The 24,625-nt window shown below is 41.9% G+C and overlaps 1 protein-coding gene across 2 annotated transcripts; it reads left to right on the forward strand.

The window, feature by feature from the left end:
* Window positions 1-316: 316 nt before the first annotated feature.
* Window positions 317-24,598, forward strand: plcg2 (phospholipase C, gamma 2). 2 transcript variants are annotated; one of them, XM_041038406.1, is made up of 33 exons: window positions 317-484; window positions 4,380-4,571; window positions 6,091-6,240; window positions 7,478-7,571; window positions 7,662-7,709; window positions 8,124-8,208; window positions 8,462-8,542; window positions 8,637-8,680; window positions 8,832-8,904; window positions 9,458-9,559; window positions 9,781-9,899; window positions 10,314-10,399; window positions 10,658-10,775; window positions 11,216-11,384; window positions 11,477-11,572; window positions 12,887-12,973; window positions 13,236-13,405; window positions 13,594-13,794; window positions 15,148-15,270; window positions 15,353-15,533; window positions 16,061-16,129; window positions 16,239-16,348; window positions 16,441-16,537; window positions 16,633-16,705; window positions 17,422-17,594; window positions 17,895-17,997; window positions 19,584-19,787; window positions 21,539-21,678; window positions 21,951-22,059; window positions 22,194-22,361; window positions 23,319-23,407; window positions 23,490-23,656; window positions 23,768-24,598. In XM_041038406.1, exons 2-33 carry the CDS (start codon window positions 4,388-4,390, stop codon window positions 23,796-23,798), a joined length of 3,744 nt encoding a protein of 1,247 aa, XP_040894340.1. In that variant the 5' UTR covers window positions 317-484; window positions 4,380-4,387; the 3' UTR covers window positions 23,799-24,598. The 2 variants fall into 2 exon arrangements, with proteins under 2 accessions (XP_040894340.1, XP_040894341.1); XM_041038407.1 differs by having other exon boundaries at window positions 4,383-4,571.
* Window positions 24,599-24,625: the final 27 nt, after the last annotated feature.

Consider the following 24,625-nt stretch of genomic DNA (forward strand, 5'->3'; position numbering starts at 1 on the left):
TCGTACCCTACTTTGAGAGCCACCTGTCAAACACTAGCTGATGGACTGAGTCTGAACTGCGTCCTCATGGTGCTCGGAGCCTCAGAGACAGTGGACTGACTGCGGACAGGTTTCCACAGTAAAACAATCTGTAGAGCTCGGTCTTACGCTTTATTCTGGAAAGGACGCACTCGTCTTCACGCAGCAGGTCAGAGCAGCAGCTTACAGCCTTCCGTCCGGTGCCTCTTGCATGGTGTAGTTTGCATAGATACCGTCCTTTCTTCCGGCCTTTTTTTTTTTTTTTAACTTGTAGGCTATGCCTATAATGCAAGTTAACTTTTACTTCCTTGTACACACAGATAGAGGAACTGACCGTTTTGCGGCTGGCCTTTTTGTCAACACTCTACATCCTCTCCAGCTTCATTTCATAACTTTCAAATCATGATTTGATAGAAAACAAGCGGAGTCTTTGCAGAGCGGAAAAAGAATCGACTACACTTCTAAGGTAAGACTTTTACTTTATTAAAATCTTTCTTTTTTTTTTCTTCTTTCTGGCTCGTGTTAAACTGCCCGTGTTGTGTCAGGGTTAAGTAAGAAAGGGGGAAATCCGCTTTTTTTTTTACTGGCAGCATATCTTGTGGGCTGCAGATGATGCGGCTCAGCGGGGAGTCAGTCCTCTGCTCTGTCACACCGGCTCCTCCGGCTCTGAGGACGCACACTGCGGGCTCCTCACCGCAGTCACCGTTAGATCTGTGGTTGCGAAGGCAAACGATGAACGCGGGGACCGGATTCCCACGATGGTGGTTCACCCTGTGAAAACTTTTTTTTGTTTTTCAAATGAAGGCGTTTGGTATGAAGCCAGCTGACCACACATGGCCTGTGAAGGACCATTTCACTTCGTTTGTAATAAAACTTCTCAGCTGATAAATTTCGGTCTAATTCAACAGGCCTGTAAATGCTGTTGTTCCTTCATGAAGGTTGTAATGTTCAGAGAAACATGTTTAAAGACATGTTGATTCAGCTGTATTGTTGCTTTGGAGGCTGTTGAACTGTGCTGTATGATGTTGAGATGTGTTTCTGTCATATTGATATAGCAGGCTGGACAAGATGTTTTGGGTGCTTGGCATGTCTCTGGGACTTGGTGCTGTCAGTAACTGTTGCTGCCTCCACTCTGAGGATCAAGAGGCTTGTTCTGTTAAAGGGAGTCTGCAGTTCTGTGCAGTGTTTCCAACAGAACAGGGAACTCTGAATGTCTAAACAGTCAGGGTTTCTAAATGTTTTCATACCACGAACAAACGATGATACACTCGAGGGCCAGACTGGAACAGTATGTGTTTACAAACCCTCCTTGGAGGTAGAACTCCTCATCCCATTGGCTGAGTTCAACAGCGACCAGTGGAACCAGTGAAGGATCACAGGTTTACTGGCTGAATTGGTCGAGAGTGGTAGCAAATCTGCGTCTGAGAGTTGACTGGCCTCGGGGCGGGTTGGAACCAAATTATTTACCTCACAGCTTCGCTATCAGCTATAGACGGACACTCTTGTTGAAATTAGCTGGCCTGGTATCCACCTGCAGTGAGGTGTGTGGAGGAGTCTGACCTCTGCCTGAGTTTGTCCACACTGAGCTGAGGGTTAGGATCATTTGGCCATTAGGAGGCACAATTCCAAAACAAACCTCAAACACAACAGCCCTGACATATTTATCACCTTATAATTTTAGTATGGCTACTGGTAACCTGTTGCCTAATTACACATTCAGCACACACGCACTATTAATTAAGCTACATCGATGTTTCTGTCCATCTGATGACTTTAAGTCCAATATTAGCTCGTCTTTTAGCTATGTTTTGGTCTTCACCAATGTATCTGGCTCTTTGGTGTTTTCTTCAGTAGCTGGTTTTTAGATTTTTTTCCATTTAGTGCTGGAAACTGTTGATCAGAGCACAGAATAATGTGCTCTGTAAAAACTATAAAAATAAAACTCTTTGTGTGCCTGCTGGATTTGGACTGTAGCCACTCAGTGTTTATATTCACTCTTAGTTATGTTTAAAATGTTTAATGCAGACTTACATTTCATTCTGATGATGTCTGAAATGAATTGATTACAGCTGTTAAATATAGGGGCTTACTTTCAACTTTGGCCGCCCGATTAGCTCAGGTGGTAGAGCACGAGTCTCTGGGGGTCGTGGATTTGAGCCCCACTCTGGGCGGCACCACTTCCCATGGGCTCACCACCCGTGGCAGGTGCCACAGTGGACTGGGCGGTAGTCCCCCCCCTGCGACCTGGGCCTGGATCAGATAAGAGGCAGACGATGACATGACTTTTAACTTTAATCTCAAACCTCACTGAAAAACTCAGTGAACTGTGGTGAAGCTAACTTTTGATTTAACCTGCTAGAATATAAAAAAGTCAAAAGAGTCATATAAAAGAGTCGGTCTGTTGCCACTGTAACTGCCTTTTCACACTGGTTTAATTCAACCTGTGACACTTTTTCTGCCTCTGTCGCATTTCTTATTTTATCAAGTGCAGTTTAGACGCGGTGATAGTTCCATTTAACATCCAGTGACACTCAACAAAAACTCATACATATACATTCCTTTGATGTATGTGGGTCTGTGTTACGGTGTGTGTCCCAGAACTGTCACAGCAACAGAGCAAACAGGATAAAATTCAGCACAGTGGATCATTACAGCCTGGTTTACAGCAAACCCCGGTTTTCCTGAAGCGTTGTGCTCACATGACATGAACATATATGGCTGTATTAGCACAGTATTGGTGGTATGCATTACTGCTGCATAAGTATGAGGAAATCTGTCTCATTAACGCTGCAGTGATCCCTGCAGGGACAGTCCCTTCACAGGGGTAAAGGTTTCTGGAGGGAAAACAGGGGAATAGTTGTGTAATGCTCTCAGTTAATCATTCACTTCATTTCAGAACACTGAACTAATGCGTTTTAGTTTTTATATTTCAGGCTTCTCAGCTAGCGTTGATAAAAGCAGACAACAGATATTTACACTAAAAAAACATATGTTGTTTCACATTTATTATTCATCTGAACCTAAAGAGAGGCAGTAAATTCTGAATTCTTTCCGGATCTTTCATATATACATTAATACATTTTTAATAACAGCTAAAGACAGAGGATGGGTCCTAGTTTTTTTTTTTTAATTTCATGAGCTTGGTTATTCTATTTACTTCTGCCTTGTCCTTAATTAGACATTATGTCTTGAGAAATATATTCGAAAGCTGCCCACACTGCTCTTTATTGATCTTTCATCAGAGTTAAGCTGAAATTTATTTCCACAGAACTCTTCCTGTGGGACTGTTTTGTTTTGGTATCGCACTGGTCATTTGCAAGTTAAATATCAGGTATTGTGGCGTTCCAAGCTCAACACTCTTCCAGCTGTTTCATCTTACACTATCACTCTACTACATATTCCCAGTCTGTTAGGACCACAGGTTGTTCTGTCCAGTTTAAAGACACTGTCCACTGAAACAGTTTACTCCACCCCATCTATATAACCACCAGCTCATCTCACTTCCCCCTCTAAAACATGGAGTATAAAAATACAGTATTACAGTAGGTATAAAATAAATTATTGATATGGATAATAAGTGTGTGTGTGGGGGGGGGGGTATGACTTACATGTGTAAATTTAAAAGGGAAATTCAAAAACTGGGTGAATGTGACTCCTGAATCAGACTTGAAGTGAGAAGTCTGTTGGACTCAGTCCACTCAGAGTTCAGACTCTGGCTCACAGAGCGCCCACAAACCCACAACAGGCATCTAATTTTGGCCTGTCATCAAATTACTCATGGTTCCAGAAACATTTTTTTCTATTTCCCATTCCAGTTTCTTCTTTGAACGATGTCCTCAGTGTTACTGAGCATACAAACATTTCCTGGCTAATGTAACAATCCTATAAATTATCATTATCAAACTCACAGGGCAGGAGGAGACTGCAGCCTCTGTCTCCTCTGGTCAGTGGTGCATCATTTCCTTTATTCACTCTTCTCATTTAGATCAACATGTCAAAAAAGCCTGACTTGTAAGCCCTTGTGCTACATGTGCACTGGACCCCATTCTGACCATCCTTCTCCAGGCCATATCTGCCGCCATTGTGCCTTGTCTGTGACAGAAACTCTAAAGTCGCAGCTCAGTCCTCGGCTCTTATCTTGCCGGACCTGTCAGCAGCTATCCACACTCTCAGGCATGGGTATCGGAGGAAAAGCATTCTTGGTTTGAATCCATATTCTTTAAATGTATCATGGCAAAGACAAGCATCCATATCCCATCGCCTCCCCACTGGAGTTGATTTGACCTCACGAACACTTCATAGTTGAGGCATTTTACACTGGCAGCCCTGACAGGCTCTGTTTCTCTCCTGTCTGGTCTCAGCAGCAGAGATGGCTCATTTGGGGCAGCAAGGCGAGATGACGGAGTACAAGAAGATCGTGATCAAACGGGATATGGAGATGGGTGTGGTCATGACGGTGTTTCGGCAGAAAGCAGAGCGGCTCACTGTGCAAGTCATCATGGAGACCCGGCAGGTGGCATGGACACGCACTGCAGACAAGACCGATGGTGTCTGTAAGTATGTTAATGATGAAAAATCATAGTCATCGTCATCTTCTTAGTTTGTGTAGTATATTGAAAACACAGTGACGGTACGGCTTCAGTTTCCAGACCACAGGGCTGCTAACTTCTGATTAATTGATGGACTATAAGATGCTATTTTTATGTAGTACATACTTTTTAATAACACAGTTCATCCTTTAGTTCAGTTCTGTTTTTATCATACACAAGAATTAGCATCTGGGTGACTTGATATGCACAACAGGAAGAAGTGGAGCAATGCACCTGCAAAGACAGGAAAAACAATAACGAGTCCAAGCTGGAAAACATGGATGTGAACTGCATCCTACAAGATTTGTAATATTAAGAAAATCAGCTAATGTGTCATAAGGAAGGAAAATAATCTCAAGAGGTCTGGCAGGCTTCAACAACACACACTGTGTGTTTGGTGAGAAACAATAAAAATAAACAACTGTCTTCAAGAAAAGGACGCCTAAAACCAACCCTTTAAATAATTTTTTCTCCTAAATCATTAAATTCGTCCTTTTGTGGGAGACAGACAGTTGTTTAGTTTTACTGTTTCTCACCAGAACCTGGATTTTAATGGCTGAATTCTGATAGTTTTTCTTTCAAGTGTTACTTGATTGTATTTTAAAATTGTGTTTCATCAAGAAGATATAAAGACTTAGAGGGAGGTATGTGTGAAGCTCAGTTAGTTTAGTCTTTTAAGCTGTCACACACGGTGGGAATGGTTGCCACTTGCAGGCTTCGCCTCAGCTCCACGCAGGCTCTTCACTGTTGGTCAAATTCTGTTCATCCCCCTTATAATCCAATCTACCATTACTGCTGTCTTTATCTTAACATGTATCCTGTTTGCCACCGATTAGCTTTCACCAGCGCTCGTATGTTTTCATCGCCTTTCATTTGCAGAGGGAGGAGAGAAAGCTGCTCTTGTCATTTCCTTCCCCACATTTTCTCAGCTGGTAACAGACCTGATTCTTAACTCGGCTTTTTTGCAGCTGAGCCATAACTACCATACTGTAATGATGTCCAAATTTCTATAGTTTATATTTATATATTTATAAGTTGTTGTCTTTTGCCTTTTTGAATTTTTTTTTTTTTTTGCATATTAAATAGTCACAGTTGCTAATTGTAGGAGATGTGTGATGTACCTGCGCAGCCTCTAAACCACTGTTGAGATACAATTTGTATTCACAACCCAGACCATAAGCATTATAAGTAGTCTCACTTATATTAAAGCTGATGTAGTGGTATCATTATTTTATTACACTCTGCACTGTATTTAATGTGTTTGTTTTAATGTCTTGACTTGCTATGATCACAGCGTCTCAAAGTCTGAAACTAACCATGCCCTAAAGGATGTTAACTGTAGTGACAGCATGAGAACTGAAAATGTGTGAAACAGAAAAAAAAAACAAAAAAAAAAAAAAAACGTGACATCTATTATCACTTGTGTTTCATGACTCTGACGACAGTCAGCACCTTCACAAGGGATATGTGTTCTGTGTTTCAGTGGACCTGTTTGAGATCAGAGAGATTCGTCCAGGGAGGAACTCCAAGGACTTTGAACGCTTCAGAGATGGCAAAGACAAACACGATGAGAATACCTGCTTCACAATCTTCTACGGCTCACAGTTTGTTCTCAACACCCTCAGTCTGGGAGGTGAGGTCTTTATTTAAGTATGTTTCCAGCCTTCTTTTTAAATCAGTTTTTGATGAAATTACTTTTGAATTTCTTGTTGTGTTCTGTTTAAAAAATAAAATTGTTTGTAGGTCTTGGACATGCTTGTTTTTTGTTTTTTTTTTAACACCAATAACAGTGCCAGCAAGTCTGAATGAAACCCCCAGTATGCTGACACTGATCTGTCAATTTGACCATTTTTATTAAAAGAAGAATCCTTACAGCGGCTTCAGAAAATATTCAGACCCCTTCACTTTTTGCACACTTTGATGTGTTGTAGTTTTGTCCATTAATCTATACTCAGTAATCTATAATGAAGAAGTCTGGATCCAGCCAGTTTTATCCATTTAACATTAAATTCACAACACAATCATGTGTGCAAAAACTGAAAGGGTCTGAATATTTTTCTGAAGCCGCTGTATTTTCTCTCTTTCACAGAGTGAGATCAAAATATTGTCATCATCGCTGTGTGAAATACAAAGCTGGAGTCAGGACGTGGTTAGCATAGCTTAGCGACTGGAAGCTAGAAAAAAAAAAAGAGAGAGCTACTCAGGGCTCTGTCCAAAACTACACCTACCAACAACTCTGAGGCTGATACAGTACAGCAGTTTGTGGTTTTGGGGGAGTTACATGCTTGAACTATTTCTTTTTATTTGTCCATCCAGTACTTCAGTCCAACATCTTTGGCTTTGTGTTTCTCACCATCGTACCAAATCTGGCAGCCTCACCGTGACGACATTAAGCTGTGAGCTGCAGCTGCGTCCCGTTGTTGTAACATGTTTTTTTTACATTTGTGTTCATGAACAGTTTAAACAAACAGGATACAGTGTGTTCAACAGTCAGCTTGAACTGTGAACAGAGAAGGCTAGCTCAGCTTCCAGTCCTCATGCTAAGCTAGGCTAGGCTAATCAAGTCCAAACTTTAACTCTGTAGGCTACGTAACTCACTGACACGAGCTTGATATCAGCTGTCTCCTCTCGCTCTCAGAGCCACAGCAATTTAACATTCCTTACCAAACTATTCTCTTAAGATATGGCTGCGTTTTATGTACATTTTGCTCCAGGAAGTTGATGAAATGTTGAGCAACTCTCCTCATGTAAATGAAGGCATGGCAGATCTGATGCCCATTACGTTTTATAATCAGATCCACTCTTCATTGTCCCACAGTGTTAAATGTCTGCTTCGTACATTAAACTCTTCTGTTTTGCTCATTTCCCAGCTGATTCTGTGGAGGAGGCTCAGAAATGGCTGATAGGACTCGAACTGCTGAGGCAAGAGACAGTGGCTGCTCCAACTCCAGTTCTTATAGAGAGGTAAACACACACACACACACACACACTTGCTTTGTTAATAGAGATTAAAATTCGCTCACTCATTAATCTCTCTGTTTTTTTCCGCTGCAGTTGGCTGAGGAAGCAGATGTATTCTGTCAATCAGACCAAAACAAACAGGTACTGAACCTAGAATCAGAATCAGAAAGTAGAAAAAAAAGTAAAAACACAGTAAGTGACTTAGAAAAAATCAAAAGGAATGTGTTTGGTGTCACTTCATTGATGTTCCTGGAGACCAGGAAGTAAGCACTTGGCCACAGAGTCTCGCAGTAACACAGTGGATGACGTCAAATGCGGTTGCCAGGTTGGGGGGTGGGTGTAAGCAACAACCAAGTTGGCATGTGAGGACTCTTTTCTAAACTAATCAAACTGCAGAAAACTTCTCTCTCTCTCTCTCTATACATATATATATTCATATAACAATACATCTTAAATTCATTCAAGGTCATAGTTATAAAAAGTTACAAACAGTACAGTAGGATTCCTGTCTGTGGACAGATGGATGTTTGATGCTCACTGTCTTTGTGTCCTCAGCATCTCAATGAAGGAGCTGAAGGCTCTGCTTCCTTTGCTCAACTACAAGGCCCCAAGTTCTCGTGCTCTTAAGGACAAATTCCTGGTACTCTTCTTATCTTCATGTTCTCATTGTTGTGTGTTGTTAATTCTAATTAAGTAATTCAATTTTTTTTTTTGCATTGGACACCTCTAAACCTACATAAACACAGCAAACCAATCAACTATTGATCTGTTCAACAATGCAAACTGCATCATTTCTGTCATATCGCAAATGAACTGATAAAAACAAAATATTCCAGCTTCCTTGTTGGTGCTCTCATCGTCTCAAACCTCGCTCTTATGTTCTGTTTTCACAGGAAGTGGGAGCAAAGAAAGATCGGCTGGACTTCGAGCAGTTTCATAAATTGTACAACCTTATAATGTTTGAACAGAATGAGGTGAGTCTGAATTGGTCACATTAAATATGTACTGTACACATTACTGTGTTTTTCATATTATTATGAAAAGTAATATTCATGCTGTTTTTTTTAGATCCTTGACGAGTTCAAAAAGGAGTCATGTGCTTTTATTCTGGGGTGAGCTTCTGTTCTTCTCATCTGCCCTAAACCCTTTAATCTTGTGATCTTAACAAAGCTTGATGTAAATGATGTAAATGAAAGGCAGCCTGTAAAGACAGTTGGTCGTTTGTCTGTGGTCTGACCGTGTTTGCTCTTTTCCATAATACAGTAACACAGATAAACCAGATGCCTCGGCAGTGCTGCTCCATGACTTCCAACGATTCCTCATGTACCAGCAACAGGTAAAAAAAAAAGTTACAGTGAATGATTACTACACCAGACAAGAGCGGTGTTGTTCTGACTTTGCATGTCTGACTCATTTTTTTTAATCTGCTCTTCTGTGCCAGTCAATCAACTGTTTACTCAGTCCATCTCCCAGTCATTTCTGTTGAAACAAAAAAGATGTTTGCAGTTTTCTAATTTGCCAAAACTCAAAGTGAAACAGCTTTAAAAGCAGGCGACAGTCTAATTTTTGCAGTGTTATTAAGCTACTTTTTATTTTATTTTTTTACAGTGGGTAACACATGCTTCTCAATACTGAGTTTATTTTTTCAAAAGCAGCAGTCAGTGTGGACTAAGCTGTGGATCACTCTTCATAATTTCACTTATAGCCTGAAACTCTCTTTGCCAGTTCTATAGAAATGTGAGTGTCCTCTTTTCAAGTCAGACACCAGTAATTCAGAAGCACTCAGCTGCTTAAGTTACTGATTATTTAACAGTACCACAAAATGTTCATTCACTTCAACATTTGCTTTAATTTTTATGTTTCTTTTTCTGTGTCCCTTCATCCCTTAGGAAACCTGGGCCAGTGATCTGAACCAGGTCAGAGAACTGATGACCACCTTCATTGACGACACCATGAGGAAAACCAATGACCCAGAGTTCACCGTCAGCGAGGTAACGCGCTCCGTGTCTGTAACACACTGAGCTGAATCTGGATGGAAACAGGAGGCTAAATAATTATGTGTAGGAATACAGTTCAATAAACCAGGAGAAGAAGAATTATGCGTTAAAATTAGGACCAAAATGATAAATGTTTGGCTTGAAGTAATGCATGAAGCTGTGTTTATAGGACTGTGTGAACTTGTTGTTCATTCTGAAGCTTTGTTCTCTTCCAGTTCCTCAGTTTCCTGTTTTCCAAGGAGAACTCTGTGTGGAATGAGAAGTTCTCTGAGATCAGCAACCTGGACATGAACAATCCTCTGTCCCATTACTGGATCAACTCCTCACACAACACGTCAGTATGACTCCACAGACCCTCACAAACTACACACACAACTATGCAATGCAGGATTTAGATTTTTGCAGCTTGACCCATCCTAAAAGTTAGGAGATCTTCTTCTTCTTCTTCTTCTTCTTCTTTGATTTGAACCTTTTCTTTTTAAAATCTATCACTAGTGAATCCTCCAACTTCATGGAAAACTATTCCATGAAAATTTGGTCCAGACAGAAGACAACCTGAAACCTGTTTTAATTCCTTTCTTATAACTGATCTATAAAGCATTAGTTGATAATTAACATGCATAAAGCCTTTAGTTACATGTTATAAACCCTTTATTAGTACATGAAGAGGAACAACACATGACCAGGTTTTCACTGAGTAAACAGTATATAATCTGGCATGCCTCCTTCTTTGTGTGTCGTTCCACAGCTACCTGACAGGAGATCAGCTTCGGAGCGAGTCGTCCACAGAGGCTTACGTGCGCTGTCTGCGTCTGGGATGCCGCTGTGTAGAATGTCAGTATATAATAGCTGCAGTGTACTACACCTGGATCATGGATGTTTTTTGTTTTTTTTATTTAGTTTATTTTCTGGTCTTATTTTAGGCCATTTTACACAGTTCAGTGCCTGGTCCACATATCTGCTGCTGCTCTATTGATTCTCAGTGGATGGTTTCTCAGCCTCATAGTGAAAACAGAGCTTGTGAGTTGAATTCCCTGGTTTGTGAACACTTGTGTGACTATGCGTATTTTGTGTGGCGGTGAAACTGTCTAGTGGACTGCTGGGAAGGGCCCGGGGAGCCAATCATCTACCATGGCTGGACCAGAACAACCAAGATCAAGTTTGAAGATGTGGTCAAAGCCATTAATGATCACGCGTTTGTCACCTCAGAGTAAGAATCGTAAAAACTACCGTCACTCTGTCCATGTCTCTGTCACACAAAGTATTGTTGGCCAATATCATTTATCATTTCATGTCATTAAACTATGTTAAGGTCTTAAAGAAACAATAATTAAAACAAAGTACTGAACAGTTTTTTCTACACATTGGCAGCTTAGCAGCTCGAGGATTTGTGGCTCCCCACATCTGTCTGTTGTTTGATGGAAGAAATCATCATTGTAAAACTATCCACCCACTGCTTTGGCCATATTTGTCTTTTTTTTCATAATAAGACAAAATCATTGCATCAAGTCCTGATTTCTCCATGTTATTTCATATGAGAGGATTTTTGCATGAAGCCATTTAAAATCTGCCCGTTCACGCTGTCATAACTCACAACCGCCGTTTGTCCTTTTGCTCAAACACGTCTTCATACCCATGCTTCTCTCTCAGGTTCCCGGTGATCCTGTCCATAGAGGAGCATTGCCCTTTAGAGCAGCAGCGTCAGATGGCTCGCATCTTCAAAGAAGTGTTTGGAAACAAACTGCTGACTGAACCTGTGGAGCAGATGGCTGAGCAGCTACCTTCACCTGCACAGCTGAAGGGCAAAATCATACTCAAGGTGTGTGTGTGTGTCTAAACTTACATGTCAGTGGTTTTATATTGGTATACCAGTAACAAAATGTTTGGTTGTCTTTTCTTGTCCCTGTGCAGCACAAGAAGCTCAGCGTGGAGGGAGGAGGAAGCAGTAAAGACCTGAGGAAGGGACAGAAACAGGGAGACCTGGAGATCTGGGACCCTGTGGACCAGGTACTGTCAGAGGGGTCAGATGGGTAAAGTGAGGTACCTGAGACTCCTTTAACACCAAGGACATGTGTCTCCTAACGGAGGCTGAGCAGTGTTTTACATCACACGAGCTTTGTGATTAAACTGATTAAATGATTGTAGGGATTATATAACAGGTCGGCATCTCCAACACGTTCAGCAGTGAGGATAGAAAGTAAATGAATATCTACTGTGGCAGTTTGATGCTTTATTTTTGTAAAGTAAGTAAAGTAGTGATCTTCCTGCTGTCAGAGCAGAGGACGAGGACAGTTAGTCTGAGCAAAAAGGCCTGAGGACAGGAAATGAATGCCTTATAAGGTCTATCTGACCGATATGTTGAGCTGTTACTGATCTACGGTGATTAGCTAAACGAATATGCAGCTGTAATCACCAGTCATCAGACTCTTAGTGTGGTCAACTATTTCTCTGTTTGTGAGAAGTCCTGTTTTAAACTCAGACTGGATGCATGACTGAGTGAAACACTGTTTTACTTACTGACAGTTATAGTGTTGTTCTGCTGGCGGTTGATTCTTAGGTAGTAACCTATTGCTCTTTATTACTCACCTCTTTATTGTACAGTCAATATTTTTGTCCATATTGGGAAATGATGAGCTGGTTTATGTTATAAATATACCCAGGCTCGACTTGATGTCGTTTTGGTCTGTGTGCATTGTGACATCGTTTTAAATGCACTAGAGAACAACGTGTTCTTGGTGGAGTGTCGTAAAATAAAATGCATCTGTGTCAGCCGCACTTATCGAAGGGGTTTTACCTTGGAGAGGAGGTGTCGCGGTGAGCGTGCCACGGTTACTCTGTGCCGTGCAGCTTGGTGTCAAGGATGAAAAGCACTTGCTCAGGTCACCTTCCTGCTCAGACGTCGACCGTGCTGGACAGAAGAAAACCTCCTCCTGCCACACACAGTCAGTGGAAGTGATGATGATGTGTTGATGTTCATCATGATCAGGCGTTGATTAAAATGTTCTGCCTGTAAATAAATGTTTGGTTTTGCAAACACATTTGTAAATGACAGTCGTTGAGTGGCTGTAGCAGCAGCAGAAGCAGTTCCAGTGTTACAGCTTTGCTGAGGAGAATCGTCACAGGAAGGAAACTTCATGATTAATGTGAAGTGATGAGCTCACACTTCCTATAAATACATGTGTCGTTGTTGGGATTTCCTCGTGGATGCAGAGAAATGGTTTATATTTAACCTTGAAGTGAGAACTTTCAGAATTAAACTTACTGCATGTTTCTGTCAAAAGCTCCTTTCATAATTTACATCTCTCTCTCTCTCTCTCTCAGCGGTGGAACAAGCACTACTGTGTGATCCGTGATGACAAGCTGTACTATGCAGAGGAGGACGAGGATCAGGATGAAGATTCCAGGAAGGTAAAAGTGATTTAGGATGTCAGGAGCCAGGATACCCAGAGTGCAATTTGATGAGAAACACCAAATGTACCATTAAACATTAATACCATTTAACTGAAGTCATTTTCTGATATGGTTGTTCTGGTGATATATTGGACAGTGATCATTTTCTACATTAAATACACACTGATTATATCATGTGCACTAACGATAAATAAATATGTGCTGTCCTAAAACAAACATGTATGTGTTAGAACCAGTGTTTTGCTCGTGTCTTTCTCAGTACCAGGACCTGCACTGCTCGGAGCCGTGGTTTCACGGCCACATGAAGGAGGGCAGGCTGATGGCCGAGCGATTAATCCACGATTACTGCGCAGAGACCGGGGGAAGAGACGGCACGTTCTTGGTCCGAGGAAGCGACACCTATGTCTCAGACTTCACCCTCTCCTTCTGGTACAGCATCCCATTTCCTGGTCCCGCGGCCCGAAAGCAAAAAAACTTAAGGACTGCAGTTTGTGTGATACACAGTCCTATAGGGCCGCCTCAAACAGAGCGGCAGATAAAGGTGCCACAAAGATTGATCGTGTGATATTTTAATCAGTTGTATGTGAGTGTAAACATGTCTCCTGCATGTGTGTCAGGCGCAGTGGGAGGGTCCAGCACTGTCGTATTCGCTCTGGTTCAGAGGGGGGACACACTTACTTCTACCTGACGCCAAACCTGCACTTTCCCAGCGTGTACTCCCTGATCCAGCACTACAGAGAAAACCCACTGCGCTGCCAAGACTTCGAGCTGCGCCTCACTGACGCTGTACCACAGCCCGACCCACATCTACAAGAAAGGTTTGTCATATATGAACCAATATGGGTCTGATACATCTGTGATTTTACAAAGGGTTGGCAGCGATTGATTAGTTAACAGAATGAAAACAACAGCTCGTTTCACTTTCACTTACACCCACATACACTTAGTAACTCTTTCCCCTCCATCTTACTCTCTTCTAATATCATAGTCAGACCTTTCTGTTGTAATCTCTGCTGTCTAAAAACATCTGTACTGCTCAGGTCTCTCTGTTCAACCCAAACGTCTGAACTAACCACTCAACCTTCCTGAGGAACGTCCATGTTGTCCACTGATGTGGGACACCTATGCACTCACACAACACTGAAGGACTCAAAGTTTTTAAAAAGTGATTTAAATTGTTGCAGCAGGACCAGACGCATCTGTCAGACCTACATTACCCACAATGCAGCTTGACTTTGTTTTGCGACCTGCGTGTGTGTAGTAGCTGCTAATGAATGTCTGAAACACTAGCCTCAGGCAGGGATGCGTAGCAGGCTACAGAGGTCTGGAAAGTTTAAACTTGTCTTCAGTTCTAATCCACGCCGTCTCAATTGAGATTTACTCAATATAAACATTGAGTGAACTACAACCCGAGCTGTTAAACAAAGCTATGTTCCAAGGCTTTATTTATTAATTTACTTATTACCTATGTCAATGGGGCTTTGAAGGACAATTTCATACTTCTGGTACGTTACCTGGAAGATCAAGTGTCATTTCAGTGTCTGAAGTTGTCGGCTGACAGTTTGTGCCATGTTAGTACACAGATCACAGATCTATCTCATCTCTCACTACTGGTAATGTAGTAAAGCTTTATGTCCCACACTCTCTTTGTATCAACCGCTCTTGCATGGCTTCTATTTTTCACTTTTCACTTTCACCCATACACCCACAGACGCTTAGTAACTCTTTCCCTTCTGTCTTTCTTCTTTTTATTTTGAATTCATTTACATGTGTAAAAGGGCAAAACACCTCTTTTGTCAAAGCAGAATACTATAGAGACAGTGGACAGATACTACAATTATAATATTCAATTCAATTCAGTTTTCTTTATATGTTGTATATGTAGGCAGGTGACAAATAAAAGGGAAATCCAACAGTGTATTTACTAAGGCGTTGGTGCCAGTCAGTGGTGGTAGAGATGTTGCTCCTAAATCTGTGTTCAGTTGGGTTGAAATCTAGAATCTAAAGGTCACCTGATGCTCTATGGATGGAAACATTTTCATCCTGTTTCTCCATTAATTCTTCGGGTTTTTCCTTTAATTTGTGACCCGTCTGTATATATTCTTGATAACTGTCTTCGCAGGCATGTATAATGTAACTGTCCTTGTTGTCCTTGTCCATGTGTTGCACAGGTGGTTCTACAGTAACCTGAGCAGAGGTCAGGCAGAGGATTACCTGCTGAGGATTCCCAGAGACGGAGCTTTCCTCATCCGACAGAGAGAGGGAGAACCAGACTCCTATGCCATCACATTCAGGTGCACTGAAGTTTATGACTTTAATTCTCTTTGCCTGATCTAGTTTTTTTTTTTTGTAGTAATCAAGTCCTCTTTCTTTCAGGGGCGATGGCAAAGTGAAACACTGCCGGATTCAGAAGGAAGGCAACAAGTACCTGCTGGGCACCACTACAGAGTTTGAGAGCCTGGTGGAGCTGGTCAACTACTTCAAGAAGAAGCCGCTGTATCGCAAGATCAAGCTACGTTACCCGGTCACCCCTGAGCTGGTCGATCGCTTCAGCACAGTGAGTTACCTCAGCCATTAGGATCCATCCTCTGGGAGTCAGGAATGTCTCTGCAACATTTTGTTCCTGTCAGCTTAGTCAATATTGATGTGTTTCAGAGGATGATTTAAATATTTCACCTGCTGTGGTGGCACTAGAGGAAAAGTCAGGGGAACACCAAAGTCAATTTGATCGATCCTCTGGGGACCTTGAACGCCTGTATAAAAGTTCATGATGATCCATCTATTTATAGATAAATACCTGAGCGTGTGACCTTGCCATCCTTAGAACAATTCCACAAGTTTGGCTAAAAATGTATATAAAAAATTCTAAAACCATTCGCCTCCTGACGTTTTCATAGCTGACGTACTTTCATGTCGTACCTTGTTCACCGGTAAAGTAGTCATGGGTGTGTCCTAAAGTCCCTTTTTATTTTGCACTTTGTTGCAGCTGCACTTCTGGATGTTAAAGGTCAATGATCAGTTCAGTGTATGGTTGCACAGCCAGTAACATTTCCTCTGCTCTAACCGGTGGATTGTACTTTACAGGAGAAAGACTGCGCCTCCCTGTACGAGATGAAGACATACGTGGAACCCAACGAGATTGAGCCTGCACTGGTGTGTATACAACACTGTCCCCTGTCGGCTTTGGCTGTCCATTACCTTGTGCAGTGTCCTTTTGATAAAGACATTCATCACTGTGTGTGTGTGTGTTTGTCTCCTTTAGCCTCAAAGTACCGTTAGGGCTTTATATAGCTACCCAGCTTCAAGGCCAGATGAGCTCAGCTTCAGTAAAGGAGCCTTGATACACAATGTAACGAAGGGGAACAATGGATGGTGAGTCCACACACACACACACACACACATTTCTTAGGAACTAGTCCCTGCATAATGTTTATCTGCCTTTTGTCCTACTCGTTCGACCACAGGTGGAAAGGTGACTATGGTGGAAAGGTGCAACTCTTCTTCCCATCTAACTATGTCGAGGAAGTGTCCAACAACACCCAACCTGAGACCAAAGGACAGGTGAAGATTAGTTCAGGTCCCAGTGTAACTGGAAGTCAATCAGCATAGAAACTGACTGAGAATAACCTGTGTGTTTGTGGTGTGTATTCAAACAGGACCTGGAAGACAACCCCCTAGGTGAACTGTGTAAGGGCGTTGTGGACATCTCCAAGTGCAATATCCAAAACTGTGAGTGAAAGTTATTTTTGGTGTCTGATGGATGTTTGACATTCACATACCCTTAACATGGAGAGCACACAGAAGTTTTTTTTACTATCCTCACTACACTGACGTTTCTATTCCTTTGGGTGTCACCTAAACCACTGTCATATACAAAATGCATTTTACAAACAAGTTTAAAACCCTGCAATTTTCATCTAGAGGCTCAAATGTTCATTAGCCTCTAAAAGAAAGAAAAAAAAAAACATTTGCATCTTCTTCTCTGTCTTTTACTGGCACATTGCTTCATTTCCTGACACTGCTTCCACAGTCTGTCAGTAGAATTGCATAAAACCGCAGGCGTGTGGTGTGTCATCCCTGTGCTTGTGCATGAACTTTTGACTTTCCCTTTTTTTTTTGTGCACATGCACCATATGTGCAGGATGCCGTGATGCTCCCCACAGTCTACCTTTAAAGACAATGTCCTGTGAATGTTAATCTTACGTACTGTATTTTCCATAAATGTGAGCGTCATGACTTTATGGGCCATGCTAACTTCGTTCTTTCTACCTCCATTTAAGAAATGCAGGGAAATGGTTGTCTATGGTTTAATCTCTAATAATCAAGGAACTCAATCCCAAATTTAGAGAGAGATTCAAATTTGTATTTCTTATGAAAATATGAAAATTGTGCGTCTATCTTCACACTCCTTGACTGTGCCTCTTTCCCTCCCTCCTGGCTTCTAGTGAAGAATGGTAAAAATGGGAAGCCCCATGTGTTGACCCTGCAGGATATAGAGCAGGACAGTCTGCAGTTTGACCTGGCTGCAGGCTCTGTGGAGGAGCTGTTCGAATGGTACCAGGTGGCCTGGGACATTACTCAGAGAGAGATGAGCAAGCAGTACAACAGGGAGCAAGAGGTTAGTGTTTCATCGTATATGGTATTAAATGTCGTGGTGGAAGAGCCCACCTCAATTAGTCGAAACCTAGAGGAAACGTGTAACCTATGTTATAGCACAAGAATTATTTAAGTTGAATTCTTTCAATGTGGTTGGCTCATATTGTGGTTTTTACATGGCAGTCCACGTAAAGGTAGTTCAGACTAAATCTACACACAGTATATGATTGAAACAGACTACTTACTGTAAAACCAAAAAACCACAGCGCATGTCAGCATCATGGCGAAAACAGGAAGTGGCTGTTTTTCTGTCCAATCTCAGATGAAACAGCAGGTGGAAGTGGAGAAGAAGGCGGAGGTTGCCATGGAGATGTCGGACCTGGTGGTCTACTGCCAGCCACGCAGCAAGGAGAAGGACCGCTTCGGTAAACACATGCAGATCACACGTAGTGAACAGACCTTTACCACAGTGTCACAGGGGAAACAGGCTCCATGCAAACAGTTTCCACGGCTGATGTAAAGGTTTAGTGTCACTTTCCCAGATACGGTCCACTCAAAGCAGATTGATTCATATATATGTATATAGATACACACACATATAATTTCCGGACAATACGCTTTGAACCCTGCGGCTTAAACAATGATGCGGCTAATTTATAGATTTTTACGGGTTAACCAGAGAGACAACATAAAACAATGACAGAGAGACTGAGACAGTGTGAGACACAGTCATTCTGAGGCTGTTCAATCCCGACTTCAGTGGTTTTACTGTGCAGGACTGAGAGGAAGATAGCATCCATGGCTTTTCTGACTTTTCTGGTATGTTTTTATTTTTTTAACCAGCTGTGTTACAGGCACTGTTCTGAAAAAACAAACATTTATTTAATCAAAAGTGACTTTCTGTCTAAATATCTCGTTACAACGTAGAAACCTGCAGCTTACAGACAAGTGCGGTCTATATATGTACATTTTTTTTCTTTTTAAATTTAGTGGGGGCAGCTTATATTCAGGTGCGCTCAATAGTCTGGAATTAAGAGTTCCATTATTCAACTAAGAAATATACTGCACCGTAAAAAGTGTAAAACTGTAGGTTAGCGGTCTCCAACCTTTTTTGTGCCACGGACCAGTTTAATGTCAGACAGTATTTTCACGGACCGGCCTTTAAGGTGTGCCGGTCCCCGGCCCGGGGGTTGGGGACCACTGCTGTAGGTGAATATTGTGACACTCGTTATTTGCTTCCACGTTAGTTTGAGTCAGTCAGATACCTTATGATTAGGCCAAGCTTAACATTCATTGTGCTCGCCGTTATTTGTAAATTGAATTGAGCTTTTTGGGCTACAGTTGAACTCTAGTGTAAGATTCTTAATAAATACATATTTGAGAAAATCTCTAAACAAATGAATATGATGTTATACTAAGAAATGCTATTACCTTCTCCATGGTATAAACAAATTAATGTTACACAACTTACAAACAAATTTTTACTAACTTTTTGTATCTTTACACCAAAACAGTCCGTTGTGTGAAATAAAAAAAAAGTCTGTGAGAACTGGAAATGCATGAGCAGCATTTTGGTTAATATTTTGTCTGTAATATGAAGTTTAATCCAAATTTCGTAATCCAGTACTGATTTGGACAATACTCATGTAAAGCTAAAAAGCTAAAAAGCTAAAAAAAAAAAAAGCCTCTCTTTAAATGGTAATGCACTGTGACTGTGGTCAGCAGTGTGCTGCTCGAGCGTCCCCCTCTTTACTCGCACGCACTCAACACAGCCCTTTAAAGCAAGCTATATTTACCTCTGTCAGTGATATCACCAGCTTACATCATCAGCTATCGACCAGTCAACAAACCAAACAATCCTCCTCAGCTTCTTCACCATAGCAAGTGATTAAAACAACCAGCTTACAGCAAGTTAAGCTAAAATTAGTCAGAACTGACACAACCTGAAACTGAACCATCATTAAATGGGCCTGTACCTCCCAAGTGACTGCTCCTTTCTCTGCCTCCACAGACGGTTACAGCTACAAAGAGATCCGCTCCTTTGTGGAGAACAAGACGCCATCGAAGAGCCGCACCAAGGACTTCTTGCAGTACAACCGCAAGGCTCTGAGTCGTGTCTACCCCAAAGGCCAGCGTGTGGAGTCCTCTAATTACGACCCTTACCCTCTGTGGGCCACTGGCTGTCACATGGTGGCTCTCAACTTCCAGACGGCAGGTACAGTAGTTTATCTGGGCTGAGGTCCCAGAGTGGACAACAGTAGAGGAAAGCGGTCAGCAGCAGCTTCATATTTAGTTAGCTTAGCTTGGTATGAAGACGGGAAAAGGGGGAACAGCTGGCCTCGCTCTGTCCAAGGGCAACAAAATGAAAAGACGACTTGTTATGCTGTTAGAAGGGGTTATGCTGGCCCCACACTAGAGGATAATAGCACTGATATTGGATGTGCATTGCCCCTCTGGACAACCATTCCTGTGTCGAAGCTGGTATGAATCTGTAGTGTGAGGGGTTTTATAGATATAATGTTAATGTTACTGACTGATTTCAAATCAAAACATCTTTAAATCCTGTAGTGTTAAAAGAACAGTGATATAATATAGAGCAGAAACCTGCCACAGGCAGTGAGAGCAAGTTGACCAGGAAGCGTCACCAACCGGATGTTGTGTGCTTGTGTAAAACTGAAAGCCTGTCTCAGTCTGCCAGTAGCATGAGCCAACGTTAGCTTGTAGCAATAACCTGCACTTGCCCCTTTTAACACTAACAAGAAAACTTCAAATCACCTCCAGCTCGTGTTGCAGAATGTATCAGCCATATATATCTGTATTTTGTCCACTGATTTTTCTCTTGAAAACACACAAGCTGACGACAGTGGTCCACAATGTCACATTTGATTACACAAGTTTCTGTGAGATCCCAAGTTCCTGTTCCAGTTCCTTTTCTTGGCCTTTTACCTTCCCAAAGTCTTTGCTAGTTGCCAACAACCTTAAGCTGATAATAAGACTTCAGGATTTTCCCAAAATATCCAACTATTCCTTTAAGGAGTAATGGCCAGTTCCTCTGTAAACCTTCTAGTCACTGTGATTGCCACCATTTATCGCAGTGAATCTGACAGGTTCTGTGGGATCAATGATCAAACAGAAAAACTGAAAGTGAACAGAAATGATTTGAAACCAAAGAAATTACCTCAAAGGCAAAAACTTTCAACAAAACTATACATGAGTTCTACAGTTTTACAATATTCTCCACTTTACCACCACACTACCATCACTTTTTTTTCCAGTTCAGAGTTTTCAGTTTCAGCTCTGACACCAAGCTCTTGTTTTGGCAGGTTTTATAGAGTTACATCCCCATTGGTCAACAGCTTTCTGAGTGAGAGCCAATGGCCAAAAGGTGGTGTGTATCACTGAGACAAATACTAGTCATGTGGTCTAGACAATCACTCATTTTCATGTGTTAAAACAATTTTATGTGTCTCTACGTGTACAGATGGACTGTGACACTGTATTATATTGCCATGCTAGTGTCACACTTTTGCAGCTACAGGCTGATAGCAGCAACAGTGGTCAGTGTCAGCAGCATGTGCAATAACACCTCTGCAGGGAGGAACCCAGTGACAAATGACTGTAATATTTGAACACGCAACAGGAAACCAAGTGGATTGAGAACCCTGACAAGCTTTATCTGAAAGCTGTCAGCTGTCAGCAGGAAGAGTGAGCTTTCTGAGATGGAAGAGGGGGAGAAAGAGAGGCAGAGCTGGGACTTGTTGGGGGTGGTGTTTTATCTGGATTGATGTAGCCAGCTGTAGCAACCGGTTTACTTTCACTATCCTTTCTTGTGAGGGGTGTTTGACTTATGTTTTTACTGTAATTTCAGTACTGTCAGCTTAAAGGTAAAGTGAAACTTGTTTTCAGCTGTGTGGTATGACACATACGTAGGGCATATGTATAACAAGTGTGTATGTGCCCACCCAGATAAATACACCCAGCTGAACAGTGCCCTCTTCAGCCTGAATGGACATACGGGCTACGTGCTGCAGCCGGAGCTCATGCGCTCTGATAGCTTCGACCCTAACCAGGAGAAGAAGAAGGTCAAGCATGTCATTTCAGTCAGGGTATGTCTGTACCAAAACACACGCACGTTATCACTTTGTCGTTATGGGCTATCGAGTATAGAAACATTTAATCTACGGGCCAGTGAAGAGGACTGAATACTTCCTGTGACAGTCAGACTGCATCAACATGTTCGAGGGCTGTGATGCCGACTGGCTGATCTTTATTTTGTAATAAAATAAGTAAATACTGGATGAATCTCAGCATATCACTGATATTTTGCTTGTTGGTTTGGAGAGAACTGTATAACAGTATTTATATTTGTCTTCTGCAGGTGATTGCTGCCAGACACCTTCCTAAACCTGGCCGCAGCATCGCCAGTCCATTTGTTGAGATTGAGCTATGTGGACACACGGAGGAGAAGTTCAAGACCATCGTCTATCGTAAGAAATGGGGAGGGGGGAGAAATGAGACCGAAGTGAGAGAACTGTACGATCGATGGCTTTGTAGGACAGCAGATACTTCCTGTTGAATCTTTGTAATCGTGTGAACAGTGCTGATGTTCTGCTAACTGCAGGTGATAATGGTCTGACCCCGGTATGGAAAGCCCCGGCAGAGCCTGTAGTCTTCACCGTGTATGAGCCTGAGCTTACCTTCCTGCGCTTTGTGGTCAATGAGGAGGACATGTTCTCAGACCCCAACTTCCTGGCTCAGGCCACATTTCCTGTCAAAGGCATCCGCTCAGGTGAGAACGCTTACAGACAGCACACAGGCCCAGAGCTGGTGTGCAGCTGTTCGCACAAAGCTCGTGCAGCAAACATCACCGAGGGAGAGCATTACAAGAACACATTATTTATTCCTTAGAAACAAGACACACACACACACACACACACACATTAACCTTGAAACTTATGACGCTTTATTGAACACAATGACCCATGTGACTGATATTATTTCATATAACATTGTTCAATCATTAATAATTCAGAAATGTGCCAGCAGCATTTTACTCTGTAGCTGGTCGAGGTGGAGATTTTATGCTGTTACAGCTTTGTACAGTGGTTCTCAACTTAAGGTTTGGGCCCGTCCAAAGGGTCACATGCTAAATCTGAGGGGTCATGACAGTGATTGAAATTAATCTGTGTGAGAAGTTTAGAGGCAAAACTTTTGGTTGAACTGCTTAAAACATGACGTAGGACCCCAGCAGTTTTCTCTGGTTAATATTGTGGACTAACACTTTTAATATTTTCCTCCGAAAAGTAGAACAACTGAAGTATAAAGTAGCATCAAAGTAAAAAAGTACATTATAACTGTACCTAAGTACAGTACTAGAGTAAATATACTTTCATATACAGAGAAAGGTGATTAGCTTGTTGGGTCCAGAGTAGTATGAGCAGAGCTTCCTCTCAGGTTGCGTACTTCCCCAACAAGATACACCAGCAGGGTTAGGACATTCCCTATGCAGCCTGTGAGGCAAGACCCAGGGCCACCGAGTCCACCAACCTTTCACAAAGCAATGAAAGACAACGTGTTCCTAATTTAATTTGTGTGTTCGTCTGACCCTGCAGCAGTAATGTGAATTACATGGGATTTATAATAAACTGGCTGCAAAAGTCAAAAACACTGGTGTTTTCCTTTAAATTTGTAGTTTTGTCACCGGTTGAAAATTGTACCATCATGAATGTTTTTATTGTTTCAACAGGTTACCGCTCCGTACCTCTAAAGAACGGCTACAGTGAAAACTTGGAGTTAGCCTCTCTGCTGGTCTACGTCAGTGTACAGCAGGCAGGGGTGAGAACACACACACACACACACACACACACACACACAGAGGTATTTCTGTTGTTGTGATCGTGTGACTCTTGTCTCTCAGAGAGCAGAGGAGGAACTATACTCGTCCTCCAGCCAGCTGAAGAAAAAGCAGGCTGAGGTCAGCAATGAGCCTTTCCTGTATGACACTCACACCAACATTCAGCGCTCCACCCTCCCTCGCCAACAAAACAACCTCATGAGAGAGTACAGCACCAGTGAGAAACACAGGTAAGCTTCAGACTCACAGGGTGTGGGTGGAGGGAACTACGTGGTTAAATGAAATGAAATGAAATGTGGCGAGTCCCTGATTATTTCTGCTGTCTTTTCTATGTGCTCCAGGACGAAGGAAAAGAAGATAAACAGTAAGTAGCAGTAGGTTCTGCTCCTGAGGATCCGCAGAGCCTCGCCTGTCCTCGGCCTTCCTGTCTGAGCGGCGGAGTTTTCCAGCTGCAAGGTGTTTTTTCATTTTTCATTTTCATACCGAAAGTTACAAACATCCGATGTAACCCCAAAGAGCTTTTATTTATTTAAAAAACATGTGGTGTCAGTGTTTTGTCAAATATGGAAATACTGGAAAATGTTAACGCTATTCTCAAGGTTCTTTCTCTAAGCCTTCTGGGAACTGTAGGAAACCATGAACTTAACATCAACTCAGGACTGGTTGAGGCAGGTGAGCTGTATAACTCCTTTATGGCAGATAAGATGTAAGGTGGTAACATGTCCTCTGAGGGGTCCCCGCAGACAGCCTGTGTAGTGCTGAATAAATCTGCATTCAGTCTGTAATCAAACTGCAACACTGATGCTTAGATGGTATTTATTTTTAATTAAAGATGAGTGTCTGCTAACTAGAATAACATTCATCATCACTGAATGAATGGATATTAAAAAAAAACAAAAAAAACTGAAAAAGCAGTGTGGCACACCGGCTGCTGTGAGTCTGATGACATGGAAAAGTTGTTTTTGCTGTGTCGTTTCACCAGTGTGACATTATTTTCTCGGTTTGTTGATGTTTGTGTCGCGTTTTTGAAGGTGAAGTTCGATTAATGAAGACAGGCGACTGTATTTACATGTCCTGTATTTACTATGAAGACAGATGATGTCTGTAGCTTCCCTGTAATTCCTCTGTGGCCTTCTTATGTCTTGAGTCAATAAAATATGCTTTTGTCACTATTTCATTTCTCCTCCAAAAGTTCATTA

The sequence above is a fragment of the Toxotes jaculatrix genome, chromosome 5 (genome assembly GCF_017976425.1).
Source record: "Toxotes jaculatrix isolate fToxJac2 chromosome 5, fToxJac2.pri, whole genome shotgun sequence".
Taxonomy (NCBI): Eukaryota; Metazoa; Chordata; class Actinopteri; family Toxotidae; genus Toxotes; species Toxotes jaculatrix.